Source organism: Eleutherodactylus coqui, chromosome 9 (assembly GCF_035609145.1).
Source record: "Eleutherodactylus coqui strain aEleCoq1 chromosome 9, aEleCoq1.hap1, whole genome shotgun sequence".
In the NCBI taxonomy this organism is placed as follows: Eukaryota; Metazoa; Chordata; class Amphibia; order Anura; family Eleutherodactylidae; genus Eleutherodactylus; species Eleutherodactylus coqui.
In genome coordinates this window covers 42675880-42697373 of record NC_089845.1, presented here as the reverse complement: position 1 = coordinate 42697373, position 21494 = coordinate 42675880, and the positions used below count along the sequence as shown (strand labels likewise).

The 21494-nt window shown below is 47.0% G+C and overlaps 1 protein-coding gene across 2 annotated transcripts; it reads left to right on the top strand.

The window, feature by feature from the left end:
- Window positions 1-85: 85 nt before the first annotated feature.
- Window positions 86-15955, top strand: LOC136579036 (uncharacterized). 2 transcript variants are annotated; one of them, XM_066579291.1, is made up of 5 exons: window positions 86-183; window positions 6177-7207; window positions 8256-8382; window positions 10987-11100; window positions 15140-15955. In XM_066579291.1, exons 2-5 carry the CDS (start codon window positions 6194-6196, stop codon window positions 15784-15786), a joined length of 1902 nt encoding a protein of 633 aa, XP_066435388.1. In that variant the 5' UTR covers window positions 86-183; window positions 6177-6193; the 3' UTR covers window positions 15787-15955. The 2 variants fall into 2 exon arrangements, with proteins under 2 accessions (XP_066435388.1, XP_066435389.1); XM_066579292.1 differs by lacking the exon at window positions 10987-11100.
- The last annotated feature ends 5539 nt before the right edge of the window (window positions 15956-21494 follow it).

Below are 21494 nucleotides of genomic sequence, written 5' to 3'. Positions count from 1 at the left end.
AAGAGGCGGGGTTTAGGGAAGACTGACATTTCCCGCCTTTTCCGGCCGTAAGGGAAGCGGACGTGGCTGTCCGAGCGGGGAGCATGCGCAGTGTGCGCGTGTGGTGAGCAAGGGGGCGGAGCCTCTGCCAGTCACCTGTCAGCCAATGATGTGCGAGCGACTCCAGGCGGGCTGTAACAGGAGGTAATGGGCTTGTGGGCAGCAGATGTGGGAGCCGGCCGCTGGGGCCGCACTGGCTGCTGCTGACACGTTGCTCAGCCGTTACTATAATTTGGCGTTTTCATAGACCGAGCAAGAAATGCGCGAACGTATCATGAGGCGGCGGGTGACCAATCAATGAGCGGTTCACATCGCCTGCCTGTGTAACAAGCCGCCTTCTGATTGGTTGGAAAGCTTCCTGTATATTAGTCTGCAGCCTGAGAGGATATAATGCTGTATAGTGTATATACCCACACAGGTAAAATGGTGTGTACGGCTGTATGGCGTATATACCCTCACAGATAGAATGGTGTATACGGCAGTATGGCGTATATACCCACACAGGTAAAATGGTGTATACGGCAGTATGGCGTATATACCCACACAGGTAAAATGGTGTATACGGCAGTATGGCGTATATACCCTCACAGATAGAATGGTGTATACGGCAGTATGGCGTATATACCCACACAGGTAGAATGGTGTATACGGCTGTATGGCGTGTATATACCCTCACAGGTAAAATGGTGTATACGGCAGTATGGCGTATATACCCACACAGGTAAAATGGTGTATACGGCTGTATGGCGTATATACCCACACAGGTAAAATGGTGTATACGGCTGTATGGCGTATATACCCACACAGGTAGAATGGTGTATACGGCTGTATGGCGTGTATATACCCTCACAGGTAGAATGGTGTATACGGCTGTATGGCGTGTATGTACCCTCACAGGTAGAATGGTGTATACGGCTGTATGGCGTGTATATACCCTCACAGGTAGAATGGTGTATACGGCTGTATGGCGTATATATCCTCAGGTAGAATGGTGTATGCGGCTGTATGGCGCGTATATACCCTCACAGGTAGAATGGGGTGTATGCGGCTGTATGGCGCGTATATACCCTCACAGGTAGAATGGGGTGTATGCGGCTGTATGGCGCGTATATACCCTCACAGGTAGAATGGGGTGTATGCGGCTGTATGGCGCGTATATACCCTCACAGGTAGAATGGGGTGTATGCGGCTGTATAGTGCGTATATACCCTCACAGGTAGAATGGGGTGTATACGGCAGTATGGTGTATATACCCACACAGGTAAAATGGTGTATACGGCAGTATGGCGTATATACCCACACAGGTAAAATGGTGTATACGGCTGTATGGCGTATATACCCTCACAGATAGAATGGTGTATGCGGCAGTATGGCGTATATACCCACACAGGTAAAATGGTGTATACGGCAGTATGGCGTATATACCCACACAGGTAAAATGGTGTATACGGCTGTATGGCGTATATACCCACACAGGTAAAATGGTGTATACGGCTGTATGGCGTGTATATACCCTCACAGGTAGAATGGTGTATACGGCTGTATGGCGTGTATATACCCTCACAGGTAGAATGGTGTATACGGCTGTATGGCGTGTATATACCCTCACAGGTAGAATGGTGTATACGGCAGTATGGCGTATATACCCACACAGGTAAAATGGTGTATACGGCTGTATGGCGTATATACCCACACAGGTAAAATGGTGTATACGGCTGTATGGCGTGTATATACCCTCACAGGTAGAATGGTGTATACGGCTGTATGGCGTGTATATACCCTCACAGGTAGAATGGTGTATACGGCTGTATGGCGTGTATATACCCTCACAGGTAGAATGGTGTATACGGCTGTATGGCGTATATATCCTCAGGTAGAATGGTGTATACGGCTGTATGGCGTATATATCCTCAGGTAGAATGCTGTATACGGCTGTATAGCGTATATACCCTCACAGGTAGAATGCTGTATACGGCTGTATGGCGTGTATATCCTCACAGGTAGAATGCTGTATACGGCTGTATGGCGTGTATACCCTCACAGGTAGAATGGTGTATACGGCTGTATGGCGTGTATATACCCTCACAGGTAGAATGCTGTATACGGCTGTATGGCATGTATATACCCTCACAGGTAGAATGGGGTGTATACGGCTGTATAGTGTATATACCCTCACAGGTAGAATGGGGTGTATACGGCTGTATGGCGTGTATACCCTCACAGGTAGAATGGTGTATACGGCTGTATGGCGTGTATATACCCTCACAGGTAGAATGGGGTGTATGCGGCTGTATGGCGTGTATATACCCTCACAGGTAGAATGGGGTGTATGCGGCTGTATGGCGCGTATATACCCTCACAGGTAGAATGGGGTGTATGCGGCTGTATGGCGCGTATATACCCTCACAGGTAGAATGGGGTGTATGCGGCTGTATGGCGCGTATATACCCTCACAGGTAGAATGGGGTGTATGCGGCTGTATGGCGCGTATATACCCTCACAGGTAGAATGGGGTGTATGCGGCTGTATGGCGCGTATATACCCTCACAGGTAGAATGGGGTGTATGCGGCTGTATGGCGCGTATATACCCTCACAGGTAGAATGGGGTGTATACGGCTGTATGGCATGTATATACCCTCACAGGTAGAATGGGGTGTATACGGCTGTATGGCATGTATATACCCGCACAGGTAGAATGGGGTGTATACGGCTGTATAGTGTATATACCCTCACAGGTAGAATGGGGTGTATGCGGCTGTATGGCGTGTATATACCCTCACAGTTAATGATGGTTCATTCCATGCCACGTGTGTATGCCCGTGTGAAGGAGGTCTAAGGCCGGCGTCACACGGGAATATGTGTATTCCAGTGCAGTAATTTGCAGAACGAGCGATGCTTTTTTGCGAGCGCATAAGCATATTTTACCGTACTTTTTTTGCGCGTTCATTTGTGTGCGGCAAAAAAATATGCATCGATTAAAGAGGCTAATTAGTCTAACGAGTTCTGTTTCCTGCGCAGTCACACAGTGCTTCATGCATCCGGCATGTTTTGCGCATCACCTTCTAAGGGGACCTTTGGCGCACATAAGCACGCTGCTTTTTTTGTTTCTTTGCATGCGGCCAAAAGGAAAATACGAGCATGTGAGAAACCCACATGGGTTCTATTCCCTGCGCATTACACACACAAGCACGCCGGTGTTATGCCGGCCTCAGGGCTCATTCACACGGGTGTAAATGCTACGGATTATTCGCTGAGGAGAGCCCTTTGAATTCAGTGGGTTCGTTCACAGCTGCGGATTTCTCACGTTCCAAAAAAATGCGGCGTGCCCCATTCCTATCCAGGTGCGTATTATGCATCGTAATAGCCCATTGAAATCACTGGGCGTGCGGAAATACGCAGGAAACCTGAGAATTCGCTACGTGTTTATGCACAAAATCCGTGGGGTATTGTGGGGGGTTTTACGCACCCCCACATACAATGCAAATCACACATGGAAAAAAACCTGGCGGTAGACAGACACAGTTTGCGTGATACATCAATATGTCTCCACCCATCAATACGCTCTGTATTCACGAGTCGAAATATGCATACATCCATGTATAGGCCCCCTTCACACCAGCGTATGTGCATTTGTATTAACATAGCAGTTTTGTGGGAATGATGCTTTTTTGGGGGGAATGTTACAGCGCTCTTTACTGCACCTTTTGCACCCGCAGGGCATATTCATTTGTGATCAGCAGACAATCACGCCCCGACTTAGATGGCTATTTAGTCTAATGAGTTCTAGGTCATTTTCCTCTTCTGAGGAAATAAGGGAGATGGAACAATACCTCCACAGCGCCACCTATTGGAAGGCAGCCTTCCTGCAAACAAAGTCAGACTTTTTATACAAGCCTTGTAACAATGACTGAGAATTAAAAGCAAAGCCAGACTCCATGTACAGACGCAGTACATACAAGGTATTTGCTCCTCCTCAGTGTACAGTAGGAGTCTAGCTTTGCTAGTGAGATGCCTGGAACGGGGGTCAGAAATGCTATCTTTTCTCCTTAGGGAGAGCATCTAGATGGTGAGTGCGGAGACTGAAAAGGTCATTTGCGGCCCTCTGGGTAATATGCAAATAAGGGAGATGGAATAAGTTTGGCTTGAAGGAATGCTGCCTTCCAATAGGTGGCACTGTGGAGGTATTATTCCATCTCCCTTATTTGCATATTACCCAGAGAAGCATGAATGGCCTCTTGAGTCTCCTCACTCACCATCTAGGTGCTCTCCCTAAGGAGAAAAGATAGCGTTTCTTCCAGAGGAGTTACGCAGCATATCACGCATCTCCTAGGGTATTGCAGACAGATTTGCGTACCCCTCCATTGACTTCTATGGGGACTTTTGATGGACCAATGCACAGAAAAATAGAGCATACTGTTGTTTTTTGGTTTTTTTTTTTTTGCATGACCGAAATGCAAAATCCGCTGCTGTGACCGAACCCATGTAAATGTATGAGAGCCATAATTGAGCTTTACTCATATATTTCTGTTACTAATAAGATCTTTGTAATAGTCTTACCATTCTAAAGCTGCGCTGTTCTGCCGGTTCCCGTGATGGTCACATGTCCCTGCTGTCCACTGACCATCATACCACCACCCATGAGCCTTTGCAGCTTGGTGTGTACATATACATCAGCAGCTACCTTACTGGCGGTGAACTGCCCCTGCACAACATTCTTGGTGATAACTCCAATCCTGGCCGTTTAACCCTTTAGAAGCAGTGACGTCATTGAATGGCTGTGATTGGTTAACTTAGCGGCGCGTCGGCCAATGAAAGCCGGCGCTGGGTTAACCAATCAGAGCATTAGCTTGCTGGAGGCGGGGAATTCAAGCCCCGCATCCAGAAAGCAATGCTCTGTCGGCATGAAGGAGGGAGCGACAGCCTGCAGCAGCGTCGCAGATCATCGTGGAACGCCGGCGGTAGGTGAGATTCGTTTTTTGTTTTTTTTTTTTGTATGAAACCCGTCCGAAAGAAAATCCCATAGCAACCAATCACAGCGCAGCTTTCATTTGACCCCAGCAGTATAAGAAATGAAAGCTGCGCTGTGATTGGTTGCTATTGGCAATTACAGGGGAAGTCATGAGCTTTCAATGTTTAATCCTGCCAGTAATCGTTGCCTAGTGCTGAAGAGCGCTCATGCAGAATGTCACTCAAATCGGGCCAGCACTGTGGAGGCATACACCACACAAACAAGCAGATCGTGTGTTTCTATATAAGATTCCTTGCTCAGACAGTGGTTAATCTCTGCATGCTGACACGCTGCTGGAGACACGTAATGACCTGCCGACTTACAATGTATTCCATGCACAAAACCCACACGTGGAATACTCTATAGCAACACAAGCATCTGAGCCCGGCCCTAAAGAAGTTGTTTCAGTAATGCTTCTTCGTTCTATATGCCCTATTGAGGTATAGGGATGTCATAGAGGGAGGTCTGCCATCTATGGGCCGGAGTGGGTACAGCATCCCTCCTTACTTCCCCAGTAGTCACAGCAGTCAGCTGGTCCTGGCGACTAGATTTTACCCTCTGACCTACAAACATATTTGGGTGTTTTCACCTGCCGTCAAATGAATGGAGCAGAGAGAAGACATAGTGGCTGTCAGATGATGGGAAGGGGAACATTGCTGTTGACACAGATGGGGGAGACGTTGCTGTGGCTTTTGGGAAGCAGGGATCATGATTGTAAGTACATGAGAGAAAAGTGGGGCTTTCCCTTTTTTGACCATTTGCTGCTGGAAGGAAACACTGCTGTGAGTTTTGGTGGAAAGTGCAAGTGTAACACTCAACTGAAACTGAGCTGCAGTACCAGGCATGGCCACACCTACATGTATGGCACTCTGGCTGCAGTACTACAACATACGCTGACTGACTGGGGTTTCTCAAGTTGGACCCCCAGCGATCCAGCAATCATGTCCCATCGTAAGAATAAGCCAAGAATGTAGAAGTAGTTGCTGGCCCCTAATGGGGCCCAATAATGCACACTTTTGCTTAGTTCGGACATCACCAGGACGGTTTTCTTGCCGCGTGATAAGAAGTAATGCTGAATGTAGACTTTGTGCGTTATTGTCTGACGCTGACATGTTTTATTGTATTCAGGGCCGTATTCTCCAGCCATGGAGAAACCGGGTGAAAACCAGTCTTCTGAATCGCAGAGCAGTGATGACTTGGCAGCAGGAACGCGGACGCCTACTAATCAGCCATCTTTAATGCCAGCTGCTGGGCAGCAGCCTTCCCTCTTACCGCTTGGTAGCCTCCAGCCGTTGCTGATCCTGTCTGCAGGGCAGAATGTCACGACATTAAGTGGAGCCAGGTTTAATGTTGTACCGCTTGGAAATAATGTATCCATACTTCAAGGCAATAGTCTTCGCCTACCCGTTGTTCGGACAGAGGGTCATCGGTCCTTGACTGGTCGGAGAGCTAGTGCTAAGCCTACTACAAGCCAAGCCAGGAACCTGCAACCTCGGATAGTGCGTCTAGGCGGACCTCAGACCTCTGCAGTCCAGATTGGTGCTTCTGTTCAGACCGTTGGACTTCAAACTCAGTCATCACTTGGGTTCCAGCCTTCTACAGTCCACATCCGTCCTACAGGGCAGCCCATTGTTCTGCTGCCACAGACGTTCCAGCCTACTGCAAGTCAAACCCTGTCAAACCTCGCAAGTGTCGTCCAAAGCTATGGACGCCTGCCTGTCTCTTATGGATTAAGTAGACCAACCACTTTAGCGAAGCAAGTAAGCAGACCGAATTCAGACTCTGAGTGTAAACTAGTGACGTACACTGATGTCACGTGTAGTCCAAAACTGAAACATAACTGCACTAGTACTGTAAGTGTCAGTAAGAGTATTGGAACTCAGGTAAACATTCCCATGAGACATAGAAGCCAAGGAGTCCAGTGTGGGAATTCCAATTTTCGAACTCTTCAGACACTCCAAGAAAGTTCAACGCAGGAGGAGCGGACAGCCCAGAGTAGTCAAGACAATGACCCAACCCTGCAAAGGAGCGTTACGTTTGCACAGGAGATGGAACCGGTGGGATATGAACTACCTGCTCACGATCTTTGGCAAGCTGATAATTTATTTCTTCAGGACCTTCTGAGAATACAGAGACACAGATATGTATCGTATGAGCCTGTAAGTGACTTTTAATATACTTCCAGATGAGTAACTAAATACGTTGCATCGTCCTATAAATTTAGAGTCCTACAGAGATATAGTGTAGCACCATAGAGGCCTTCAGATGCTCTGTCACAGCTCTGTATTACTAGGGGGTTGTAACGTGAATGATGTTTAAGAGTTAAAGGGGGTGTCCCACTTCTAGCTGTACATTGTGCAGTGTGGCCTGGGTTGGTCCTGATGAAGTGAATGGGACTCAGCCTGCAGTACCAGCCTAGGCCACTGCACAATGTACGGAGCTGTTAGATGGAAGTGGGACAAGGCCTTTTATGTTTGTTTTTGTTTTGTTTTTTTGCTGCTTTTGGCTAACTAATCTTTTTACAAACTTCTGACACGTCATATGTTTTGATCAGTGGGGGTCTTGGTGCTGAGACCGCCACTGATCGCTAAAACGAATAAGCAGAAGCTCTCATCTGACCGCTCTGCCCATTCAGCTTTTTCCGTCACTGCTCAGAGCGGTGTTCCAGCTCCATATAAAGACTGTAGAGTCCGTACCCCGCTCCCAATGACAGCCGAACAGGCACAGTGCCTGTTCGTTTTAGCGATCGCTGGGGATCTTGGCACTCGGATCCCCATCGATCAAAACTCCTGATGTCCCTGTGACATGTCAGAGGTTTGTAAAAAGGTTACTTATACTTTAAGTAGCTTGAATCTTGTATCTTCTCTAGGAAAAAGATTGTCTAATGCGCCTGAAAGCTGCACCAGAGGATCGCTACTTCATAGAAGTGATGGGAGGCGCTGGAGAGCACCATATTGGGCCGACGTTCTCAGGCCGATGTTGCACTCGCTGGTGTGTAGGTAGCCTTACATGTGATGTAAGATCCGGGCAGGAGAGCAGAGTGCTGTCCTTATCTGACCGCTGCTGTGTTCTCCTTGGAAGAAGTGACGCCCAAGTGTACTAGAGGGCAGATACACAAGATCAGTGCCTGGATTGTGCAGAATGGAACTAAGATGAGGGGAAATGTCCTGAACTCAATTTTACTCTAAGAGGAACATTTCTTTTTAGGGTCAGATTCAGTTTGATGAGGTGGCCATCTACTTCTCCAAGGATGAGTGGGAATATTTGAACGAAGACGACAAAGACCTCTATGTGGAGATGATGGTGAAGAATTACCGCACCCTCCACTCTCTAGGTAAGAAAATCATTACTGCTACGTAATGGGGGTTTCACACAACCTATAATTGTTCCACAACCTCTTTGTCCTTCCTGGTTGCTGCAGACCAGGACATGTGACTGCTGCAGCCAATCACTGGCTATAGAAGGTCACATGTCCTGGCTAGCAGCAACCAGGAAGGATATACTGGTTGTGAAGCAATTTTAAGTTGTGGGAAAACCCCTTTAATGAGAGGAGTCCCTTACACAAAGGGGGTTGTAATTTCATTACACAATAAGGGGGTTGTATTGTCTGCATCTTGTAAGTTCTGCCCCTTTCGCAGGGTTTTACGAGATATTACTTTTATATATTTTTGGGCTCCTCTTGCCCAAAAGTATATAAAAGTAATATACTCACCATGGCGATGGTCTGCTGCCACAGCATTTAACAGGTGACTTCTCGTAAACCTGTCTGTGGACGTCTAATAGATACCCCGAGGCAGGTTTACGGGGCATCATTGATGATGTTCCTGCTGGCCTCCCATTGGCTGCAGCAGTCACATGGGTAAACTACCCACATCACCACCGATACTTTTAAATGGGGGGGGAATTTTTCACCTGAATCATCCCTGGACACTCGGGTCAATGAGTGAGAAATTACTCACATGTCTGAGTTGCTTGGATTTAGCTCACCTAGTGACTATCAGTCTATGTAAACAGGAAGTCGTTCTTCTATGAACGACTGCCTGTTTGCATTGAATGTAGGCGGGCAGCAGGAACAGACTTCCAGGCTCTTCTGCCTCCATTCACTGAATAACTATCTTTCCTGTGTACAAGCACAGGAGCGATAGACATTGGGATGGCGGCTGGGCGCTTATGTGCCCGACATCTGTCCATTCTAAAGGTAGCTTTTAGGGTCTGTTCATACATAGCCGATACGTTGCAGATTTTCCGCAGCAAAATCCACAGCACTTCTGCATAAAAAAACAGAATTAAAGTCCGCACCATTGGTGCAGAATGTGACTCCATATCAGCTGGGGGTCCGCATCTAATTTCGGCCTGCCACTGCTCTTATCTCACAGCCAGGATCCCCTCACATGGAGCAGCTCTCATAGGAGGAGAGAAAAGCAAAATTAGCTGTTTTTGCCATGTGTTTAGTTTTTTTTCTCAGCATGCACCGTGTAGGTTACATAATGTACTAACTTTTTACATGACTCCCTACCAATGTGGCAATAACAAATTTGCAGTGATTTTTTTTCCCCCTCTTTTTTGTGCGTGGGTTTATTTATTTTTTTGCATACGAAGGGGAGAAAGTTGGGGTCTTGATGTTTTTATTTCTCTTATATTTTTTACTTTTTTCTTTTTACACTTTTTTTGACCTTTAATTTTTGTCCCACTAGGGGACTTGCATTTCACTACCATTGCAGTTCTAATACACTGCTATACTTCAGTATACCAGCGTATTATATTGCCTATGAATCTTGAAGCCTCCGGGTGCCATAGCAACCCATCAGGTTCCAACGGGCGATAGAGGTGGCCCCCCATCCCTCTTTTAGCCTCACTGACCGCGGCATGTAGGGGGTTATGCTCAGATGGTTAAAGCGACCCTCCTGTCCTGGACAAATAAAGTTGGCCGAACTGAATCATTAAGACACTACATCTGCTTGCTGGCCGGTCAGAGCAGCATGTAGTGTCCTACGGCCCTTTTACACAATAATAGTTCAGGTTCTCGCTGCATTACGGTAATCGTTCAGTGTGAATGCCGCGATCATTTGATCGTCGTTCAGTTTCTGCATGCCTAAAAATCAAAGCTGATCGTCCCGTGTAAGCAGGCCGTCCTTCATCTATGAACAACTGCCTGTTTACTGTCAATGGCGGCGGGCGGCTGGAGCGTTCTTTGGCGCGCTCCACCTCCATTTGCTGAGCCATCCTCCCTCCTGTGTAAAAGCCCAGGTACAATTATCGCTGGTATGGCGGTCCGACAATCTTCCCACATAAAGCAGCCTTACATTATTGATGCATACTAGTGCAGAGTGTGCACCAGGTAGGCGGAGGAGCAGTTTGGCCATCCTGGCTTCTCCAGGACCGGAGGGTTGTTGTAATGGCTCACTGTGCCCAAACACAGAATATAAGGCTGAAGCTATGGGATGGAGCTCTTTAGCACCCTTAGGACTCCTTCTTACTGGCGAGAAAATCATGCCATTTTTCTCAGTGGGAGAACATTCAACATGGTGGAGGATTCCTTCACCCCCGCAGGGATACGAAGCTGTCGCATACAGTGGTTTCCACATGCTTGCAGTGAGGCCAGCGGCAGCAGCACCAGCTTCGTTGAAAACAATGGAGATCATCCCGATCTCCAGCCGCGTTGGGGATAAAGAAGACCCCCGCAGGGATGCGAGGCTGTTTCCATGTGAGAACGCCTCGCATCCAGAAGGATTGTAAGGGCGTTATCAGGCCGTGAATCACAGCCGCCCTTGCCGGGGTGCAGGAGCCCTTATGCCACAACCATTAATTGTACCATTGTCTGTAAGGTGCAAAAATGCAATTGTTTCGCATTCTACAGAAATAAATGGTCCAGCCTAATATATTAGATTAAGGGTTTGTGGGTAGGAGATATTCTGACAATCATTGTATATCTACACAGGTTGGATCAATGTTAAACCGCCATTGATAACAATGATTGAGCAAGGAGAAGATGCCTATGTGAGATACCCCAAACAGTTTGAAAACCCTCAGATTCCCGGACTCACCAGCAGAGGTCAGTAATGTTATCAATGTAGAGCACACAAAAGCTGCAGGGTAAAGTATGAGGAAAGGATAGAGCAAGCAATACCAGCCACTGATGAGAGTTGGAATTATTAATCATCGCTGTTCTCTAATGGAACAATACCTCCACAGCGCCACCTATTGGAAGACAGCATTCCTTCAAATCACTGTTAGACTCTTTTTATACAAGCCTTCCAATAGGTAGCACTGTGGAGGGATTGTTCCATCTCCCTTATTTGCATATTACCCAGAGGAGCACGAATGGCCCTTTAAAGCCTCATGTCCACGGCATAAATTGGTTTACAAAATCTGCACGGGTCTCCCGCGTGTGTGATCCGCGCCCATTGGGAATCATTGGGCACCTGCAGGTAATTAAATACCTACTGATGTCATTTTCCCCTGGCGGGCAGATCGCACGTGTGGGATAACACCCACAGCATGCTCCATTTTTATGCAGTTTTCCCACACAGACTGCTCCTGTGGCTTCCATTGAAGCTGTCACTGCGTCCGTGCCGGGAATCGGGGGAAAGCATGAGTTTAAAAAAAAAAAAAATGGCATGGCGCATGCGTGCAGCATGTCGCCTGCGTCCCGAACGCATTCGCCGTGCAGATGAAAGAAGACCCAGCTGCGACGGAGGAAAACCCTGCAGCGTCTGGAGAGGTGAGTAAAATGTATTGTTTGGTCTCATGTCTGCGGGCCGGGTGGAATCCACTGCGGGATTCTGTACAGGGAAAGCGTTCAGGCCTGTGGATGTGAGGCCTTAGTCTTCTCACTCACAACAAAACAAAGCATCCCTACCGAATATAGTCTGAAACAGAGGTGTCAAACTCTTTGTCCCTGAGGGCCACATCAGTCTTCGGGCCCCTGCACACTAGTGATTTTTTAAAAGCTGCGATATCGCGGTTTCTTTTAACGTAGATGTCAATGGGACTTTCTAATGTTAAAACCGCATCGCACGAAAATCGCAGAGCACAAACGTTGTGGCTGAATGTTCTCAGTACTTTTGGTTCTGGCCCCTAGTAAACTTCTGGAGTATAACATGTATATACCCCAAGATGGCAGCTACAGTATAGCATGGCAGTAGACCGTGTATTGGTGGAAAGCTGAGAAAGGTAAAGCATGCCGCAATATTTTCTTTTCTTGCAACATCACATCAGTGAAAATACCGCTAATGTGAAGGAACCCATTGTAAAGCATGAGTTTACTAAACATGCGTTTTTACTCACTCTCGCATTGTCGGAAAATCGTGCCATCTTCTCGCCCGTGTGAAAGCGGCCTAAGGAGGCCAATCACTAGAGTCTAGGGAGAGGAATGCTCGTCTGATGTGGGACGCCGGCTCCTCAGCAGTCCTGGGTCTTCTGTTTCATAATGCGCCAAATGTCTTCTATTGGTGGACGGTCTGGACTGCCGGCGGCCGGTTCAGCCCCTGGACTCTTCTTCTGTGAAGCCTGTTGTGATGGATGCAGTATGGGGTTTGGCATCGTCTTACTGGAATATGCAAGACCTTCCCTGAAAGGGAATTTTTACACAGCAACCCAACGTGTTTGGAATTGGGGATGTCGGTTTTATTATATCACACTTCAAGTCTACACAGAAAGACGGCGTCCTTTAGCTTTATGGGCATCGGACTGATTGTGCAGTATGTCGTCTTCTCTATTTGATTACACTGCTCCCTATAAAAGGCTGCCATTTCAAAACGGGCAGCTGCTTTTTGTCATTTGAACTCCTACAATGCACTGCTCTCTGACAGTAGAAAGCCAATAGACTTTTAACCCTTTCCAATCCACTGTCTGACGTCTGAAGACATTCCGATTTGAAGGCTGTACAGCTCTGATGTCGGAAGACGTCCAGCAGGGTATTATTACTGTAGATCACTGGCCGCTCTGTTGTCAGGGGCCTCTCCAGCATCTCACATACCGCAGTACTGGCTCTAGCCAGCAGATGGCGCTATTGTATAATGGCAGAAAGAGAAAGCCCCCTAGGAAACCCTGAATCCAAAATTGGATTGCAAAGTGTTAGATTATATTTGTAAAGAAGTATCCTCTTCATCACTGAGATGGGAATACCCCTCTGTATGCGGCGGCTTGGAGGATGGAAACATCTAAGTATGCTTTGCTACACTGTTGCCATAACTCGCATGGAAGCAAACGCGAATGACAGAAACGGCGTAGTACAGCACGCTAAAGTATTACTGTAAGTCAGGATCTGCGGAAACGGCGTAGCTTACTGTATATAGCTCATGCTCATCTGTCTCTGTACTTCAGACCACCACTTACCGTATAAAGCTGGGCCACAGAGCTAACGTCTGGAGATAAGCAGCAGTCCCACATCATCTATCAGACTTTAATGACATATTGACAAGATCTGCCATTAAAGTCCGAGATGGGGATGCCCCATTAATAACGGAGAAAACATCATGTAACTAAGAATTAGTATAAGAAAATATAGCAGATTGTTTTCAGTGTTACATTATTTTGAGTACATTTAATCTGTATAATATAGAATTTTACCACAATTTGGGCAATCCCTACTTGTTTGTAGGGTCCCTAGTCAGTAAGCCATTCATAAAGTGTCTTCAGATGTGACCCTGACTCCGAAGATTCCCAACAGTAACGTTCTCCTTACACTTAAGAAAGGTATTCCTGAAAGCTGCCCCATAAATGTGTATGCTTTTCAATGGGGAGAGGATCGAAACAAGCCTCTGACAGACTGCCCTTGCTGCGTGAGCCTAATCTTATGGGCACTCTTTAGTTTTCCAATTTCCTGTAGCACCCCCAAAGGGCATATTAACCCTTTGCAATCCAATTTTGGATTCAGGGTTTCCTAGGGGGCTTTCTCTTTCTGCCATTATACAATGGCACCATCTGCTGGCTAGAGCCAGTACTGCAGTATGTGACATGCCAGAGAGGCCCCGACAACAAATCGGATGGCAATATGTAGTAAGATTACCCTGCTGGACATTTTCCAACATCGGAGCTGCACAGGTTTCAATCAGAATGTAGGAAGACGTCAGACAGTGGATTGGGAAGGGTTAAGCATTACACAATGCTCATTCAAAGCTTTGGTATGTCTGTATAATGCAGGACAAGACGGGTCCTCCAGAGCGAAAGACACACTTAGTAATTGTTCTCTACTCAAGTCAAGAGATGAGGATCCCAATCAGGGGACACCCCTCTATCAGTTCTGAATTCATAACCCATCCCCATAAGGTTCTTTTTGGTGTGACTAGTAATCCTCCAAGATAATGCTTATGAGCAAAGGTGTCACCAGGAATGTCCTCACAAAAAGACCCTACTCAGGGGAAGTGGGAGGCCAGACTATTTAGAGGGCTATTCCGGTTACTGGTTTTCCAGTTTTCACCCATCCATGGAGTGGCTGAAAACTGATGGTTCGGGGAGGAGGGGTTTGAAAACTGATGGATCGGAGAGGGGGGTGGGGGGTGGAATCCGACTGCTGGAACCCCCACCGATCCCGAGAACAGGAGTCCCATTTGCCCCCCTTCCCTTTCAACCTATGCCAATCCAAACTGTATTATATCAGTTACCATGAAGAGCAACCGTGTGCATGCACATAGCCACTCCATTCATTCAGCTCTGCGCTCAACTATTTTCGCCGCAGCCCATTGAAATGAATAGAGTATCTATGCATGGGCGCTCTCTGTGAAAACTGACATAATTCTGATCAGAGGGGAAGTGGGGCATACGGGACCACCGTTCTTAGGATTAGTTGGAGAACCCAGTGGTCGGACCCCCACCGATCCATCAGTTTTCACCCATCCAGTGAATGGGTGAAAACTGTAGGGGAACACTCAGTAACCACAATACTACTTTTGAGCAACTCTATCACCCCGAAAAGTCTTTCCTTTGCAGAAGACTATCTGATGCTTATGACTGCAAAGCCAAACTGACCTCCCGCTCTCCCACCGTTGTAAACTTGTCTCAGCAACACGATTGGGATTACAGTTTATATGTATATTCTGAGATTTTTTTTTAAAAAACACCTTTTTATTTATTTTGTTTATTTTCAACAGATTCAAAAAGTGTGAAGATTGTAAAATCCGATGAAGAAAATTACAATTTACACAAGTTCTCGGAAAATTTGAGGAAAAGCATTGATGATTTTCTAGACTTTTGTATGCAGCAGACTGAAACCGTAATGTCCGAGGACGCGACGGACCGTTCTGCGTCGGGACAGTTTTGTCAAGGGAACCCATTGCTTGGCCCAAAGCCGGCTATCGATGAGAAGCCATTCAGGTGTTTCAGGTGTGACAGACGCTTCACGCGCTTCTGTGGTCTTCTCTTGCACCAGAAGTCTCATCCATTCGAGAATGGCTTCTCTTGTCTTCTGTGCAGCATGACGTTTAAGAGCGCAAAGGTCTTGCTGAAACATGAGTTGATACATACCGGGGAAAAACCATTTATATGTGCGAGATGTGGGAAACGTTACTCTACCCAACAGATGCTTGATAACCATCTCGGGGGAAGGTTGAAGAAGAAGAATCCATACACTTGCCCGACGTGTGGGAAACGTTTTGCCAAGCGGTACATTCTTCGTAGACATGAACTGGTTCACGACCAACATAAACCGTATGTGTGCTCTTACTGCGGCGCAGGCTTCACGGAGGAGGACAACTGGAACGAACATCAGAGAATTCACATGGAAGACGAAATGCAGTGAAACATCTTCAAAACGATCACCCAAAATTGAAAAGTGGTCTTAAAGACGACGGACACTACTCAAGACTGTCAACAAACCTCAAAAGCCTTAATGATGGGATTTTTTCTATACTCCTTACCCTGTTTGTACTTTGTCTTTTGTTCACCACTAAAAGGTTTTGTTTTTTTAATGCTCTTGTTTACTTATAATAGAGGTCCCCAACCTTTTGTACCTCGTAAGGACTCCTGTCCACGGGCGAATTTTCACTGCGTTCCCGCGGCGATTATCCGGCTGCAGGAAAACGCAGTGAACACTTTCCACGATTCTCCACTCACGGCCAGCAAATCGCAGCATGCTGCAATTTGCCGCGATTCTCCACGGTGAGCCTATCTGTCAGATAGGCTCACTGCGGCGCTCCGTCTGCTGGCTCCCGGGCAACGGAGATCCGCTGCTGGATATTGCTACGCCCGTGGACAGGCAGCCTTGCCACATTCAACTCAGAAATGAAGGAGAGACTTATCTACACTATGTAGGAATAGGAAGCCACTGCCATGACGTAACCTTACGTCATATGGCTTAAAAGGGGTTAATGGAGGCAGTCTGCAGCAAAGTAGAGCATGCTGCGATTCTTTTTCCTCGCAGAAATCACAGATCATATCTGCGGATGTAACGGAAGACGTGAAAGAACACGCCTTTCATTGTGTGTGATTTTGCTGCGGATCCTCCATGTGAACGCAGACCACAGCTTACGCAATAGGAATCCGGTTGTGTGAAGACGGCCTCAGTATGTGTCCACCCTGTATGGACCAAACACAAAAAGTCTCTTCAATAGAAACAGCAGGTGGCGCTATTTTGATATTACATCTCCAGATACTTCAGGGTGAAATTTTATTTATTTATTTTTTTTAAAGGAGGGTTTTATTAAATAAATAAATAAAAACATGGATAACGCCTAGAATCCGAGCTGAATCATGGCAATACAATACTTGAAAAGAAATATATATAAAATATTACAGCTCTGTATCAAAGTTTATAGAAATAAATTCACTATTCATAGCAATCACTTCCATTAATGTTTTATATAAAACAAAGGAAGAGACTCCCAACCGGGAAGTCCGGGATTAACAAGGGAAGAACACAAGAAACCTTCACAGCGCAACGTATAGAAAGAGCCAAAAGAGTAGGATTCTAACAAGTGGACACACTTACACAGATCAGCCGAGAGCATTTAGGCAGGGACTCGTACTGCTGTTGCAGGACCATTCGTTCAGCGTCCTCAGATTTTGTGTAACTTTGCAGGGCAAACATTTCAGTTTATACAAGGGTACTATGCCATTAACTACCTGGACCCAGGTCATTCTAGTTGGCCTCTTAGGGTGCCTTCAATTCAGTAGAATTACCTTTTATAGCGTAAAAGAACAAAAGCTTCCATAAGGTGTGGGTGTCACTGCAGTAACTGAGATATCACCTACAAGCCCAAATAAGTAGACCTTAGGGTGCAGGATTCTTGGGGCCCCAAGTAAGATTCCATAAATGCAAGAACATCACACCAGTAATCCTGTAGGGTACTATATCCCCAAAACATATGCATAATCATACCCTCCACAGTCAAACACTACTGCCACGCTGCTGAGGGAGAGGTTTCCTGCACCGAGCAGGGGGTTGGAGTCGATGACCCTGGAGGTCCCTTCCAACTCTACCAGTCTATGAGACAAACCCATACAATGCAAGCGGGGACTGTAGTAGATTCTATGTAAAAATGTAATCTGTACCAATTTATCTGTAACATTGACCAGAGGAAAGCCAGAACCAGTCAGTATGTCCCCACCGTCCTCGGACTCCAACTCCAACTCTGGAATATCAGACATCCACTTGTGAAGGGTCTTCTCCCTTAACGGAGCAATGTTTTGCATTAAGTGACTATAAAACTAGAGACGGATTTCACAAGATTAGACGTTTGCTCCATACCCTCCAGGTGGGTTTAGGAAAGAGATATAGTCAAGCCAATGACCCGGACACTAATAGCATGCCAAAGCCGACAGTACCGAAAATAGGAATTCACCGGTATACTATAAGTTAGCTGCATCTGCAAAAACCTTCACTTACTCCATCGGAGAGTACAGTTATACCATGGAGCCTCCAGAATGTGGATTCTGAAAAATGTTGTAAATGCGGCAGATTGCAGTTTGCGCCATAGGGGGGGGGTAGATGGAGACCACTTAGCCTCTTATATGCCACCTTTAGTGTCACCATCATAGGAGTAGGTAGAGAGAAGCCTCGTAGGAACAGCTTCCGCAGACTTCGGTCAGAACCCACCACTCTACGCTCCAAGACCACTACTGGATTATAGTCAGACGAGGAGGACCACCAGCCAGCATACACCAATTGACTGGCTAAATAATAATAATAAAAATGGGATATGGACAACCCTCCCCAGTTCACTGGAAGACAAAGGGTTTCTAATTTAAGTCTAGGAGGGGATCCTCTTCATAATATATGGAGTACAAACTCACAGAAATTGCTTAAAATTCTCTTAAAGACCACAATGGGAGAGTTATGGAGGACATATAGAAGCTTAGGTAGCAAGTTCATTTTCAATAGATTAATTCTATCCACCAGACTTAAAGGAAGAGAGACCCCGTGTGTTGCCCGCTCCTCGACCCATCCCAGGAGGGGAGCCCGATGGGTGTCATAAAAGTGGATACCTGTTTACGAGATCGGTCATGGAGTCTATCCAGCTCAACGGGGCAGGTAGAGGAAGCGGGGCCATCACAGAGTCCACTGCCAGGAGATAGGTCTTGTCCTAATTAACTTTATACCAACTGTATCAATAATAGAGAGTACTCTGGATTTTGCAAGAAAAGAAGAAGGTCATCTGTATATAATGCAATGCGTATAGGTATGCAGTTTAAACCTGGTTGCTGCCGAAGACACACACTCAATAGCTAGGGCAAATAAGACAGGGGGCAACCTTGTTGTGTGCCCCTTCCCAGCTAGAATCACACAGAGATATGGATATTAGTTTTGATGCTTGCTACAGGGGAAATATTCAAAATGTGCACCCATTTAATTGACCCAGACCCAAGCCAGGCCATTACCACCCACAAGTACCTCCAGTCTACAGAGTCAAAAGCTTTAGCCTGGTCAATGAATACAAGTGTCCGTTTCCCACAAGTAGAATGTTCATATGTAAGATGGGTGAAGAGACGCCTAAGATTCATATCTGTACTCTTGCCAGGCATGAAGCCAGATTGATCAGCGTGTACAACTGCTTTAATGGATGAGTTTATAATACAAGTTGTGAGTATTTTAGCCAGAATTGTAATGTAATTATTAATGAGGGAGATGAGTCAGTAAGAACCACAATTTACCAGGCCTTTCCCGGGAATAGGAATTGGGACAATCCGGGCTTCACGCATGGTGGCTGGCAGAGGACCATTCACCATTTTTATACCATTCTATGGGTAAACCCATCTGTACCTGGAGATTTCCTCTTAGGGAAGGATTTAATGGCATCTACTACTTCATCTATACTCCACACCCCATAGTGATAGGCTACGCTACCCTAGCTCAGTGCTGGAGAAGGGATATCATTAAGGGCTTATTAATACGAGCGTATATCGGCCTCCATTTTTACGGCTGATGTACGCTACCATTTGATACATTGAATTCCAATGCATCAGATCACACAGACATACTCCCCTGGCGTAAAAGCGCCCTTCCGACCAATATAGCGCCAGGCAGGAAAGAAAGTCCTGGAACTCTCTTTCTGCCCGGAATAAGTCAGCCGCTGCATAGACTCCTATGGGAGCCAATGACAGCAGCCGGAGAAGGGAGGTGGGAATGAGTTTAGCAGCATGGCTGCTAAACTCTCTCCCCCTCCTCCCCTCCCCTCCAGCTGTTTGCAATGGGAGGGGGCCAGAACGGAGACGGAGCTAAGCTCTACCTTCTCCCATTGCTGGCTGCGGACAAGTGGTGGGAGCTTAGCTCCACCCCCTCCCCCTCTCATTGCAAACAGGCAGAGGGGAGGAGAGAGGAGGTGAGCTGGGATGGGGGAGCTCTTCTAAGCTGTCTCTCCCCACCCAACAGCATTGCGCCCTCGGCTTATGTGTGCCAGGCCTGGGCCCTCTGAACTGGTGCACAAACGTTCGATTTGTGAGCCCGTTTACGCGTTTTTATGGGGCCGGCAGGCACACTTAAAACCACCTACGGCCGTCTGAAAGAGGCCTACGGTAGGCTTCCAATTGCTCATTAGAGCAATAAAGCTGGGAGGTATACAGATCAGTGTAAAAGCTAGCAAACTTTTTATTAATTAACTGTGGATCATCCACTAGTACGTCGTTGGCATCACATAGAGCTGTGATCGGGGGCAATGCATGATCCTCTGTAGCTAGATAAGACAACAGGTGACCATTTTTTATGACCTTGGTCAAATATATCATGCTGGGAATAGAGGAGTTTTCTCTTGATATAGTCAACCAGCAACAATTTATATTCCCGACATAATCAGTTCAATACAGAGAAACTAGCCGAGGAAGGATCAGCTATACAACACGATTCTGCCACAGAGAGTTGGCGTTCGAAATCTAGCCGGGTGATCTGCAATGATTTCTTGTACTCCGCTATTGCAGAAATAAAGGAGCCTCTACCAAAAGCATTAAAGACCTCCCACACAGTAGACTCGGGGGGGCGGAGCCTTCATTGACACCCTAATACATGACCGCCTCCTGCTTGACATAGTCATGCACCTCTTGCTGTGCCAACCATAAAGGGCTAAGCTTCCACAGAGGGCGACACTCACGCACCCTGAAATCAAGGACCACCGGAAGCAGTGAATGATCAGAGTTACCGCTAGCTAAATAAGATACATCACGGACCATTGGAAGACAATCAGTGGAACCAAAACATAGACCAATACGAGGGAATGACATAAATAGGTGATGTCATGTGGGTGACACAAACACCATATCTCCTGCAACAAGTAGGATGTAGCCCATGTGCAGAACTGAGTTACTGTTGAGATTGTTGGAGTAAGGCCCCCCTGTCCACAGGCGTTACAAAGTCCCCCGGCAGATCTCCGTTGCGAGAGCCGCCGACCCGGGAGCAGGAGCCGCACACCAATGTCCGCCGGTCAGCCTAATCTGATAGATAGGCTGACCGCGGAGAATCGGGGCAATACGCAGCATTGGACACGGGGCCGGCACTTTCCATAGCAATGGTATGGAAAGCTTCGGCCGGTGAGATTCGCCGGCAGTTTACCACCGGCGAAATCACTCCTGTGAACAAGCACCCTAAGGCTATCACGCATCGCAATCCCCCATGAATATTACTGGAGCTGGTTCAAGCAGGATCACCAGGGCCATCACATCATGAAGGACTCGGATGTCAGCAGGAGGCGATCGGTAAATGCTAACTACCATGAGGAGGCGGCCATGAAAGTGCCCTGGAGGATCAAAAAAATGAAATGTTGAGCGATCACCTTGCGCTCCTAGTGGGGGATGCAGAAGATAAGCCGGGCCGCTTGTCTTCTGCATCCAGCTGTTCTCTGCTCGGAGCGCCCGGCTGTTATACAGCCAAGTGCTCCGAGCGGAGGATGCAGAAGACAAGCGGGGTGGCCCTCCTTGTCTTCTGCATCCAGCTGTTCTCTGCTCAGGGCACTCAGCTGTTATACAGCTGAGTGCTCTGAGTGGGGAATGAAGAACACAGCTGGACCGCTCTGTTCTTCATAC